A 12,146-nucleotide genomic window follows, 5' to 3' on the forward strand; every position below is an offset into this window, starting at 1 on the left:
GCTGGGGGCGCGTCGTCGGCTGCGGCGCGCCGCCGGCGCCCGCCTGGTAGCTCCGCCCGGCGTCCCCGCCCCCGGGCCGCGCGCTCGACGCCGCGCCTCCCATAATGGGTGTTGTCCGCGCGTTGCGATGTTTGCACGTTCCGCCGGCGACGCCGATCATGAATCCGCCGGGGCTGCCCAATCACGGCGCGGTCTCCGTCGGAAGCTCGACGAGTGCGCGAACATGGCGTCTCCCCTCGCCCTCGTCGCCGCGGCGACCCTCGGCGCCGCCGCCGCCGCGGACTGCTACTGCACGCCCCACCTGGGCAACAAGTCGGCGACGCTCCCCAACGCGCTCATCATCGGCGACTCCATCTCCGGCAACGGCACGGGCTACATGGACTACCTGCCCGAGGTGCTCGGCGGCCTCGCCAACGCGCTCCAGACGGGGTCCGTCACGGACAACGGGCGGCGCCTCGCCGACGACCTCGGCAACCACACGCCCAAGGGGCCCTGCGGCACGTCCTTCGGCGTCCTCGAGTGCGTCGACGACTGGGTCGGCGACGGCGGCTGGGACGTCATCTCCCTCAACTGGGGGCTCCACGACATCTGCCCCCACAAGTACATGTACGTGTCGCGGGACCAGTACGTGGCGAACATGAAGCAGATCATTGCGAAGCTGAAGACGGGCCTGGCGCCGGGCGGCACCATCGTCTGGGTGTCGACGACGCCGGTCCCCGCGTCCTACAAGGACCGCAACGACACGGACGTCGTCGACATCAACGGCATCATGGCCGACCTCATCGCCTTCGACGACTGCTGCGACGACGTCGTCTTCGGCGCCGACCTCTACCACGCCGTCGTCGACCGGTGCAACCGCAACGCGACGTGGGCCGGCTACCCGGCGTCGAACGACTGCCTCTACCTCCAGGACAACGGCGTCCACTTCTCCGAACTGGGCAAGCGCTTCACGGCCATCGAGGTCGCCGCGCACCTGATGCCCTACTTGTAAGCTGTTTTGTGATGCGTCCGCAGACAATTACGCAGACGGACCACTGCCAGACGGCGATTATTGCCTCAAGCGCTCGCTCGAGCAGTCTCGAGCTCGACGGCTCGACATCAGATCGCGGCGCGCCACAAAACAATCCCCCCCTGGGCCACCGAGAAACGTTCGAATCCATGTCTGAATCGCCGCAAATCGTCGCCGCCGCCTATTTCGACGACAAGGTGCAATCGCTGGCGGCGACGCGCCACGGGCGGAAATTCTCCGTGGGCATCATCAGCCCGGGCACGTACCGTTTCGGCACGGCCTGCGCCGAGCGCATGACGGTTACGTCTGGCTCGCTGAAGGTCCAGGTCGAGGACCCCGGTTGCTTCCCGGACGCGACCGTCGTCGTTTATCCCGCGGGCACGTACTTCGAGGTCGCGGCGAACGCGGGCTTCCAGGTCACCTGCGACGAGCACGCGGCCTACCTGTGCGAGTACCTCTAACGCGGCCTACCACTGCGAGTACCTCTAGGCGGCCGGAGAACGGGGCGCGCAGGTCCCCGCCGTCACCCGCATCCGGGTTCCCGCGCGCGCGAGCGTTGGCGCCGCGAGCGTTCGGCGCCGCGAGCGTTCGAACGGCGCCGCCCGGAGAGACGTAAGAACTATCGATCGCGCGTAGTTCTATGCTGAAGCGAGACGAAAGACTCGGGGCGCATACGTCTGCGACGGGTCCGTCGGTCCTGAGTTGAACTTCAAGTTGCACCATGCGTTTTCGGGTGCTTCGCAGATTGTTCTCGTCCGGCGCCATGGGCAGCCTCGACAGCGTCCCAAACCAGAGGACCAGAGGCTGCTTCGAGCAACCTAGAACATGGCGGCGACGCAGCAACACAGAGAACCAACGACGAGAGCACCGAGACGCGCACAACAGCGACACAGCGGACCAACGAGAGCACCGAGACACCCGCCGCGCCGCGCACAACCGCGACACGGCGGACCAACGAGGGCATCGAGACGCGCGCGACGGCGCGCGCCGCCCGCGCGGCCCGCGCCGCCGAGACGCTGCGCCTCATCGTCGACGGCGGCCACGGCGCGGACGCGGCGCGGCGCGCGGAGCTCTTCGCGGCCGGCGCCGCCGTCGCGCGGCCCGTGGCGACGGCGCCCGTCGCGACGGCGTTCTCCGTCGTCGCGGCGTCGACGCTCGTCGCCTGCCGCGACTTCCCCGACGCCTGCGCGCTCGTCTTCGCGTCGGCGAAGCACGCGGGCGGCGGCTTCCTGAAGGGCGCCGAGGCCCAGGAGGAGTGCGTGGCCCGCGGCTCGGCGCTCCACGCGGCGCTGACGGCTTCCCAATGCCGCGCGTTCTACATCCGCCACAAGACGAAGGGCCTCTACACGGACGCGATCATCTACGCGCCCGACGTGCCCCTGTTCCGGGACGAGCGCGACGAGCTCCTCGAGGAGCCCTTCCCGCGGTGCTCCTTCGCGGTGGCCGCGGCGCCGAACGCCGGCGTCGCGCGGCGCGACGGCGTCGCGGACGCGGAGATCAAGGAGGTCCTCAGAGCGCGAATCTCGCGCGTGCTCACGGTCGCCCGGGTGCGCGGCCACCGCGACGTGATTTTGGGCGCCTTCGGCTGCGGCGTCTTCCGGAACGACCCGGAGGTCGTCGCGGCGGCCTTCGCGGACGCGCTCGCCGCCGAGCACCGCGGCGCGTTCCACAACGTGATCTTCGCGATCAAGGGCGGCCCGCCCGCCAACCTCGCGGCCTTCGAGGCGCGGTTTCGAACATAAAAAAGAGCTTTTACCCGCGCTTGGCCTTGAGCTCGTCGTAGTAGGCCTGCAGGCCCGCTGAGTAAAAAAACGAGCTTACCCGCGCTTGGCCTTGAGCTCGTCGTAGTAGGCCTGCATGCGGACCTGGAGGTGCTCCGCGAGGATCGCGTGGTCCGGCTTGTCCCGCCACGCGTCGCCGTCCGCGGCCTTGAGGGCCGCGACGAGCGCGCGCGCGCCGTCGGGCGCGAGGGGCTTGAGGCCGTAGTGGACGGCCCCGGGCCAGCCGCCGACGGCCTCCTTCTTGCCCCAGACCGCCGGGCAGCCGACCGTGACGTACTCGTAGATGATCGCGTCGTTGTCCAAAGCGACCTTCATGCCCCCGTAGCGGAAGGGGAGCAGCGTGTCCGGGTCCGAGTTCATGGAGCCCTCGGGGAAGAAGCAGAGCACGCCGCCCTTTTTTATGTGGGCGTCGACGCGGAGCTGCATCTTCGCCATGGCTTCCTTGTCGACGGAGTAGTCGTCGGCCGTCCTCGCGCGGAAGTTCACCGTGAAGAGGCCCATGGCGTTGATGACCGTGCCGAGGACGGGCATGGACAGCAAATGGGAGCTCACGTAGGTCCGGCTGCGGTAGATGAGCGCGATGGGCGCCTTGGCCACCGTGAGCACCGTGTCGAGGAACGACGTGTGATTTCCGACGAGGAACAGCGGCCGTTTGTCGGCCTCGTCGCGGATGTGGCCGACGACGTCGGCCCAGACGGGGCCCAGGTCGCCGTCGGCGACGACGCGGATCCACGGCGACAGCGCCAGCGCCGCGGCGAAGGCGTAGTGCGACAGGACGAGCGCCAAACCCTCGCGCTTCTCGCGGGCCACGAGCCAGTCCGGCGTGATCAGCGCGAGCTTGCAGACGACGCCGTCGACGCACATGAGGAGGCCGAGCGTGACGGCGTAGCAGGCCCGCAGGCACGCCGCGGGCAAGGACTTGGAGGACGCCATCTTGGACGACGCCATCGGATCCGAGGATTACCGCAGCATCCACAGCTCGCTGAATTGAATTGCACTGCAAGTGCCGCCTCGTTGACGCAAAGCATGCGCGGCTGCGAGCTCTTTTAAGGTTACCACCGCTGCGTCAAGACCACGGAGAAGTCGGGCCGCTCGCGCTTTCCAACCGCTGAGGCGTGCGGCTGCCCCTGCGACCAAAGCCCCTTGAGCACTGCTCCTGCGACCAAGGCCCCTGAGCGGCTGCTCCTGCGACCCAAACTCCTGCAACAATAATGTCCGGCGCCCGCGCCCTGCGAGCGATCCGGCGCGTCGGCGAGGCGCAGGGCAAGGGCCGCTTCGGCGAGGTGCTGCGCATGTCGCTCAGAGACGCGCGCGTCGAGCTCGACGGCGCGTCCTGCGCCGTCCGAGACTACTTCGTGCCCGCGCGCCTCGCGACTCCCGAGCGGGGCGCGCTCGACCTCGGCGCCGTGCTCGCGCTCTTCGACGAGGTGAGCAGCTTCGGCGTCATCGCGGCCGACGCGACGCACCGCTGGGGCGTGTCGATCTCGCTGGGCGCGACGCGGCTCTCCGCGCTGCCGCGCGCGGGCGACACCGTGACCGTCGCGTCCACGGCCGTGCGCCTCGGCCGGAACCTGGGCTTCTGCGACTGCGCGCTGCGCGCCGCGGACGGCGCCGTGCTCGCGCGCGGCCGCCACACGAAGTTTTTGCCGACGGGCATCCGCGGCTGGGACGCGCTCATGGCGCCGCCCCTACGACCCGTGTTTCTCAGCTACGTCGAGCGCCTCGGCAAAAAGGACGCGGCGCCCGCGGACCTCGGCGCCATGGCGCACGTCGACGACGCCGTGCCGCTCGACGGGTCGACGCTGCGGCCGGGCCCGCTGCTGTCGAACCCCATGGGCATGCCGCACGGCGGCGCGTTGTGTATCGCCGCGTCACGCGCGGCGGCGCGCGGCGACGACCCGCGGTCCATGCACGCCGAGTTCCTCGCGTCGCGGCCGGGCGCGCTCGACGTCGCGGCGACGGCGACGAGCCCGACGACGACGGAGGTGGTCCTGTCGTCCGGGTCCGCGCGCGTCTTCCAGGCGTCGCTCGCCTGGGACGCGTAGGTCTTAGGGTAAACTCCCCGAGCGGAGGCTGTGCCTCGGCGAGTGGACCGACGGCGACGGCGCGGCGGCCGGCGGCGCGATGGTCCACGCGTCGCAGCAGTTGGCGTCGCGGCCGTCGTCGAGGCGCCGCGCGTCCTCCGGGTCGGCCCAGGCGTCGCGGCCGCCCGTCGCGAAGGAGTGGCGCCGCTCGACGGCGAGGAGGACCGCGGCGACGGCGATCAACGCCGCCGCGACCGCGACCGCGCCGGCGGGCGTCCGCCGCGGCTCCGGCGACGCCTTGCGCTCCCGCAGGAAGAAGACCTTGCGCTTGCCCGGCGGCACGTCGACCTGCTCCCGCGACACCGGCGCCGCGTCGTCGCCGCCGTCGTCGTCGTCGGGCGCCTTCCGGCGCGGCGCGACGTAGGTCCAGGGCAGCGCGTTGATCTCGTAGAGCATGGCGCCGAGCGGCCAGCCGACGTTGACGTGCGCGCCGTTGTACTGCGTGCTGTCGACGTAGGTGTAGTTGCGCGTGCCGTCGAAGCCGTGGCCCGTCGTGAGCGACTCGTAGGCGAAGGCCGCGACGAAGCAGAACTCGTCCTTCGAGAGCTTGCCCTCGGGCAGGGGCTCGTCCTCGCCGCCGCAGACCGCGTCGGCCCGCGCCGCGAACTCCCGCAGGTTCGTCGTCCGCGGCAGCTTGAGCATGGAGAAGAGCTTCACGTAGTTGCCCAGGAGCACGAAGTTGCCGTAGTCCGGGCCCTCGGGCAGCCGCGGCTGGTAGACCCCAATGTACGCGCACTGGCCGTTGTGCGAGTACTCGCACCATCTGTTGAAGGACGGGTCGAAGAGGTGGTCGCGCACCTGCTTCCTGCAGGCCGCGTAGGACTCGCGGGTGCGCCTCGTGCCCGTGACCGTGACGTTGCCGTTCGTGTTCCCGTGCGTCAAAGGGGGCGAGAGGCCGAAGACGCCCGTGACCGACGTCTGCGCCCAGTCGCTCACGGCCTCGCCCGCGGGCACGCAGGGGTCCGCGACGACGCAGGGTTTCGGGTCGCGGTAGCGGCCGTCGGACTCGCCCCAGCAGCCGTGCTTCGCGGCGAGGTGCGACCAGTGGAGCCGCCGGGAACTCACGCGGCCGTAGTGGAGGAAGCTGTGGCCGTAGAGGTTGATGTGCGCGCGCGTGCCGAGCTGGAGCTTGAAGAGGCCCGCGAGGATGTCCTGCTGGGGCTTGTAGAACGAGATCTGCGACGACGAGCCGCCCATTTCCAAAGACCCGCGCGCGCGCGACGGCGTCGCGGTCCCAAAGGGCCCCGCCGTCGCGTCGAGCAGCGCGCCGTCGACGAAGTTGACGGCGACCCAGGCGTAGGCCGCCTCCTCCTCGCCCGCGATGACGCGCGCCTGCTCGTCGTTCTCGAAGCGGAACCTGGGCAGGAAAAGGGTGCGAAATTCCCAACTTCAGGCTCCTATCTCGGTCGTTTTCCGCTCGTTTCGGCTGATTTTTGGACGAGCGATCATCTCTCGGAGCGCTCTCGAAGCGTGGGTGCTGTTTCCGAAACGCGCGCGCGCGGAACACTCACGTTGAAGCGACGTTGAATCACCCTTTTCGTTCCCTGAGCGGAACGGGCAAGATGCGTCGTCCGCGAGGTACGCGCGCACGGCCGCGATGATCGCGTCGCGCTGCTGCTCCGGCAGCTCGCGCATGCCCGCCGTCGCCTTGACGTAGATGGGGTACTCGGACCAGTAGTCCTCGTAGCCCGCGAGCTCCTCCTTGGCCTTGGCGAGGAGCGGCGCGAGCGTCCGCGCGGCCTTCGACGGCTCGGCGCCGAACGCCGAGAGGCCCGGCCGGATGCGCTCGCTCCAGCGCTCCGACGTGAGCGGCAGGCTTAGCGGCGGCGGGATCTCGCTGAAGGTGCGGCTCGACCACTCGTAGATGTGCATGCGCGAGCCCGTCGAGCCGGCGTCGATGAGGATACCAAAGGTTGTTTCTTCTTGGACCTCGATGCTGTGGCCGCGCGCGCCGCCCGCGCCCTCGTCGGCGATCGCGACGGCGGCGAGGAGCAACGCGAGCAGGCTGCCAGACGCCATCACCGCGCTGCAACCCGACGTGATGAACGCAGTTGTCGAGGCGACACAGCTCAAATCGAGAACATCGAGAAAAGGCCAGTGGTGCGATCGTGCCGTGCAACCAGTACATTGAACTTTTGCGCGAGCTCGCACCGGGGCATCCGCGCACCGATGCCTGCGCAGCGCCGCCGCGCATCGATGGTCGCCGCCGCGCTGGCGCCGGTCTTCGCCGGCGCGCTCGCGCCGCCGCGGCGCTTGCGGCTGCTGACCTTCGACCTCGACGACACGTTCTGGCCGACGGGCGCCGTCGTCGCGCGCGCGAACGAAGCCATGCGCGCGGCGCTCGCGCGCGAGGGCGCGGACGGCGCCGGCCATCAGGACGCGATGAAGCGGCTGCGCCGCGCGGCCGGCCCCGCGATGAGCTACACCGAGGCGCGGACCGAGGCCTGCGCCGCGCTGCTGGCGGAGGCGGGCGCGGACGTGAAACTCGCGCCGCGGCTCTTCGACGTGTGGTTGGACGAGCGCCACCGCGCGGCGGAGGCGCTGCTCTTCGACGGCAGCGCGGACGCGCTGCGAGAGGTGACGCGGCGGCACCCGGCCGCCGTCGTCGCCGCGGTGACGAACGGCCGGGGCGACCCCGCGCGCATGCCCTCGCTGAAACCCTTCTTCGCGTTCACGGTGAGCGGCGAGGCGGCGGGCGTCCATCCGAACCGGAAACCGAGCCCCGTCATCTACGAGGCCGCGCTCGAGCGGGCGGGCGTGTCCAACGCGGATGATGCGTGGATCCACGTCGGCGACTGCCTGCTCAACGACTGCGACGCGGCGAAGCGCGTCGGCGCGCGGACGGTCTGGCTCGACGCGTCGCCGCCGTCGCACGCGCAGAACGCGTACTCGACGCTCTCCGCCGACGACCGCGCGGCGCGCGCGGCGGTCATGGGCGCCGTCGACCCGGCCGCGGCCGTGGACGCGCGCATCCTGACGATCGCGGAGCTGCCGGACGCCGTCGACGCGGCGCTGGATAAGTGATCTCTCAATTTCAACTTTGGTTCAACTTGCAGAAAAATCGTTTGTCTTTCCGGCGCGAGCTTATGGTCTCATCGTTTGCGGCTACTTTCGACGCGCGCCAGACGGTGCTCAGCAGCATCAGCGTCTCTTCGAGCCCCGCCATTCGCGCGTCGCCACTCACTTCCGCGCCGACGAACGTCGTCAACGCTACACTCACCTCCGCCGCCACACACATCGCTTCCGCGCCGACGAACGTCGTCAACGCTACACTCACCTCCGCCTCCACACACATCGTCACCGCCACGAACATGCGTTCGCCGCTGGCCGAGAAGAACGGCCGCACGGCCGGCCCGTCGCGCGACGCCGTGAAGCGGCGCGCTGTGAGCGAGGTGTCGGCGAAGAGCCCGCCGAAGAAGGGCGCCCCGCGGTCCAAGGCGGCGGCGTGGCGCGACGAGCAGGCGCGGCTCCGCGTCGAGCTCGAGGGCGCGAAGCAGGAGACCGCGGCCGCGCGCGACCGCGCGGGCCGGACCTACGCGCTCATCGAGGACCTGCGGCTCGCGCACGAGCGGCGCCTCGGCGTCGCGCAGGAGCGCGTCGTCACGCTCGAGGAGGCCTGGGAGGCGCGCGAGCGCGCGATCTCGCCCGAGAAGCGGGCGCTGCGCGCGGACATCGCCAAGGCGAAATCGGAGCGCAACGGCGCGCGCGCGGCCCTGACGGCGGAGCGCGCCGCGCGCGACGCCGCGGACGCCGAGGCCTGCGCGGCCGCGCGGCGCTTCCGCGACGAGCGCGTCGGCATCGTCGAGACGCAGCGCATGATCGCCGAGGACGCGCTCCTCAAGTCCAAGGCCGCGCACGCCGCCGAGGTCGCCGAGGTCCGCAAGGAGGCCGCGGGCTTCGCGCGCGAGCTCGCGGCGCTCAAGGCCCAGCTCGCGGACGCGTCCGAGGCCGCGGCGCTCTGCGTGTCGAACAACGCGAAGCGCGAGGCCGAGCTCTGGGACATCAACACGCAGCTCGACGAGGCGAACGTCGCGCTCGAGGCCAAGTACGCCGAGGACGTCGGCCGGCTCCAGGCGCTCGCGGACGACCAGCGGGGCGTCATCCGCCGCCTCGAGGCCTCGTCGCTCGCGGCCGCGGACGCCGCGGCGGCCGCGCTCGAGGCCGCGCCGCCGCCGCCGCGCGCGGCGCGCTGGCCCAAGCTCCTCCTCGCCGCGGCGCCCGCCGCCGCCGTCGCCGCCGCGCTCCTCCTCCGCCGCCGCGACGCCAAGCCCCTCCCCGAGATGGCCGAGGCCGCGAAGCGCACCGTCGCGATCCTCGGCAAGTTCCCCCCGTCCTAAGTTCCCGGGACCCTCCACGAATCGAACGAACCGATTACTAGTCGAAGACGCGCTCGGCCTCGAACCAGCGCCAGAAGGCCGCGAGGCCGAGGAGCTGCGTCGTCGCCGCGAGCGCGAAGACAGGCGAGAAGTCGTTGTGCGTCGCGTCGAGGATCACGCCCGTCGCGTACTGGGACGCGGCGCCCGCGGCGACGGCCGGCAGCGTCGAGAGGCCGTAGATCGCGCTCGCCTGCCGCTTCGCGATGTCCTGCGCGCCGACGCCGAAGCCCGACCCCGACGCGGCCTGGCAGGCGAACGTGAGGACGAAGAGGCCCTCGGCGACGCCCTCCGTGAGGCCGCCCGTCTCCTCGAGCACGGCGAGCGCAGTGAGCGCCAGCGCGGGCCCGAGGAACGCGACGCCCTGGACGAGCTTGCGCGTGCGCGTGAGGCCGATCCGCGGCGCGAGCGCGTCGGCGGTCGCGCCGGCGACGACGCAGGACGCGGCGCCCGCCGCGAACGGCGCGAGCGACGCCGTCGCCGACGCCGTCGCCGACGCGCCGAAGGTGTATGAAAAAAACGTCGGCAGCCAGGCCAGCGCGAAGTACAGCAGGAAGTTCGACGCGGAATGGGCGCAGGCCAACGCCCACACGGGCCGCGACGCGCGGAGCTGCGCCCAGTCCACGGGTTCCGCGGCGGCGCCGACGTCGTCGTCCGACGCCGTCGCCGCGGCCCAGGCCAGCGCGACCAGCACGCCCAACCCACCGTAGGCGTAGAACGCGGCCTCCCAGCCGAAGCGCGCGATCAGCGGCGGCGTCAGCGCGTAGGCGGCGATCGTGCCGAGCGAGAGGCACGCCGTCAGAACTCCCCAGAAGCGCGACCGCTCGGCCTCGCCGACGTTCTGCGCCGCGACGACCTGCAGGCTCGGGATCGCCGCGGCCTCGCCGGCGCCCATGCACGCCCGCGCGAGGAAGAGCGGCGCCAGCCCCAGCGCCGCGGCCGCCGGCGTCGCCGCCTGCGCGGCGGACCACGCGAGCAGCCCGGCGCCGAGCACGAGCGCCGGCGGCCGCGCGGCGACCAGCGCGCCCGCCGGCAGGATGCCCACCCCGTAGCCCGCCGAGAACGACGCGGCGACCAGGCCCTTGGTCGACTCGTCGAAGCCGTAGACCTCGGCCATCGGCAGAATCGCCACGGACATGACGACGCGGTCGAGCGCGACGACCGCGGCGACGACGCACGCCAGCGCGAGCGTCACGGCGCGGGTGTTGGTGAGTTCGTTGGTTCGCACCTCGGCGGAGAGGGTGGTGGTTGGTTTTGCAGCGATGCTCGGCTGCGGTTTCGTGGCAATCCGCGCTCGTGCGAGCAGCGGTCGCGCTGGAACGACGAATGAGCATGCAAGAGAGGTGCAGCAGAGTAGCAGCACTGCGCGCAGCATTGTTTGTGCGCCCAGCAGCGTCGCGCAGGCGTCGGCGACGGCGTTGGCGGACGAGGTGGTCGGCGGCTCGAGCACGCTCTCCCTCGTCATCATCTCGTCATCATCGGCTTCGAACGCCAACAAGCGATGGGCGCCTCGACGTCCAAGCCGCCGCCGACGCTCGGTCCCGCGGCGCCCGCGCCGCCGGAACCGTCGAAGAAGAGACAACCAAAGGCGCCACCCACACCGCGACCGCTGAAGCGGCCGCGGCGGTCCTGCCGCGGCCCGGCGCCGATCCCCGAGACGCCCGTCGCCGTGCTCGTCGCCGGCGGCGCGACGGCCGTCGTGCGGAAGCGCGCCCACCAGCTGACGCTCCAGGGCGCGCACCGGTGCTTCGGCCAGGTGCGCGCGGTCACGGGCACGCCCGCGGACCGCGCGCCCGGCGAGGCGGAGACGCCGAAATTCGGCACGGAGGTGCGCCTCGGCCTCCACGAGATGTGCTACCTCGCCGCCCGGGACCGCCTGATCGTCCGCGAGACGAGCGACGGCGACGCGCTGGACACCGCGGAGATCCGGCGCCGCTGCGGCGCGTGGGCGCCCCTCGGCGACGTCCGCTTCGACGCCACGCTCGCCGTCTACGCGCACTTCCGCGACAAGAAGTGGATCGTCAAGGACGGCCTCCAGTTCGGCGCGGACTTCGTGCTCTACCGCCGGTCGCCCGACGTCTTCCACGCCGAGTACTGCGTCGTCGTCGCGGAGCGCGACGAGATCGTGCCGTGGCGGCGCTGCAAGGCGAACGCGCGGCTCTCGTCCGACGTGCGCAAGCACCTGTGCATCGCCTACGCGCCGCCGCCGGGCTCGGCGGAGCCCGTCGTCGAGATCATCGTCGACGACGCCTTCGCGCGGCCCGCGGACGCGAACGCCGGCAAGCGGCGCCAGAAGGTGCCCACGTCCTCGGACGCGCACAAGAAGCGGCCGCGGGACGACGACGGGGGGGCGTAAGCCGTCGCTGCTACTGGGGGAGCACGCTACGAAACAACGACGCACGGACGAGTGCGCCGCAAAAAAAACAGGACGATGTTTAGCCGCCGCTCGCGGCGCGCCGCTTGGCCTCCTTCTTGCGCCGCTTCGCGGAGCCCGAGAGGGCCTTCTTCTTCGCCGGCTCCGCGGCGCCGGCCGGCCGCCCGCGGGCGAGGTCCGCGGCGTCGGGCCGCCAGTCCGGCGGCGGCTGCTTGCGGAGGGTCACGGAGACGCGCGGGCCCGAGCACGCGGAGATGCAGTGCTTCGCGACGGTGCCGGCGTTGCCGCCGAGGACGAGGAGCGACCGCCGCGGGCAGGGCACGGCGAGGCCGACAACGGGCTCCCAGGTGGACTCGCGGACGCAGCGGAACGCGGAGCCCACGAGCATGGGCTCCTCCCCTAGCAGCGAGAGCGTCGAGATGGGCCGCGCGTAGGACGCGTGGTCCGTGTGCGGCGGGATGCAGTCGCCGGCGTCGTAGTAGTTGATGATGGCGCTGTCGGGCCGCGCGTCCGCGGGCAGGAGCG

The 12,146-nt window shown here is 71.6% G+C and overlaps 3 protein-coding genes across 3 annotated transcripts; 2 read left to right on the plus strand and 1 right to left on the minus strand.

The window, feature by feature from the left end:
* Positions 1–223: 223 nt before the first annotated feature.
* AURANDRAFT_63838 (hypothetical protein) lies at positions 224–2,751 on the plus strand (the record flags this gene model as incomplete). Its single annotated transcript, XM_009038279.1, has 4 exons — positions 224–987; positions 1,263–1,454; positions 1,754–1,790; positions 1,969–2,751. The coding sequence occupies 4 exons, from the start codon at positions 224–226 to the stop codon at positions 2,749–2,751; spliced, it is 1,776 nt and encodes a 591-aa protein (XP_009036527.1).
* Positions 2,752–4,838: 2,087 nt separating this feature from the next.
* AURANDRAFT_63839 (hypothetical protein) lies at positions 4,839–6,893 on the minus strand (the record flags this gene model as incomplete). The annotated part of the gene is made up of 2 exons (XM_009038535.1): positions 4,839–6,231; positions 6,457–6,893. 2 exons carry the CDS (start codon positions 6,891–6,893, stop codon positions 4,839–4,841), a joined length of 1,830 nt encoding a protein of 609 aa, XP_009036783.1.
* Positions 6,894–11,051: 4,158 nt separating this feature from the next.
* On the plus strand, positions 11,052–11,426 carry AURANDRAFT_15827 (hypothetical protein; the record flags this gene model as incomplete). The annotated part of the gene is made up of 1 exon (XM_009038280.1): positions 11,052–11,426. A coding segment is annotated over one exon (375 nt), but the record flags the coding sequence as incomplete, so codon positions are not given.
* Positions 11,427–12,146: the final 720 nt, after the last annotated feature.

The sequence above is a fragment of the Aureococcus anophagefferens genome, assembly GCF_000186865.1.
Source record: "Aureococcus anophagefferens unplaced genomic scaffold AURANscaffold_8, whole genome shotgun sequence".
NCBI classification, from domain to species: domain Eukaryota; class Pelagophyceae; order Pelagomonadales; family Pelagomonadaceae; genus Aureococcus; species Aureococcus anophagefferens.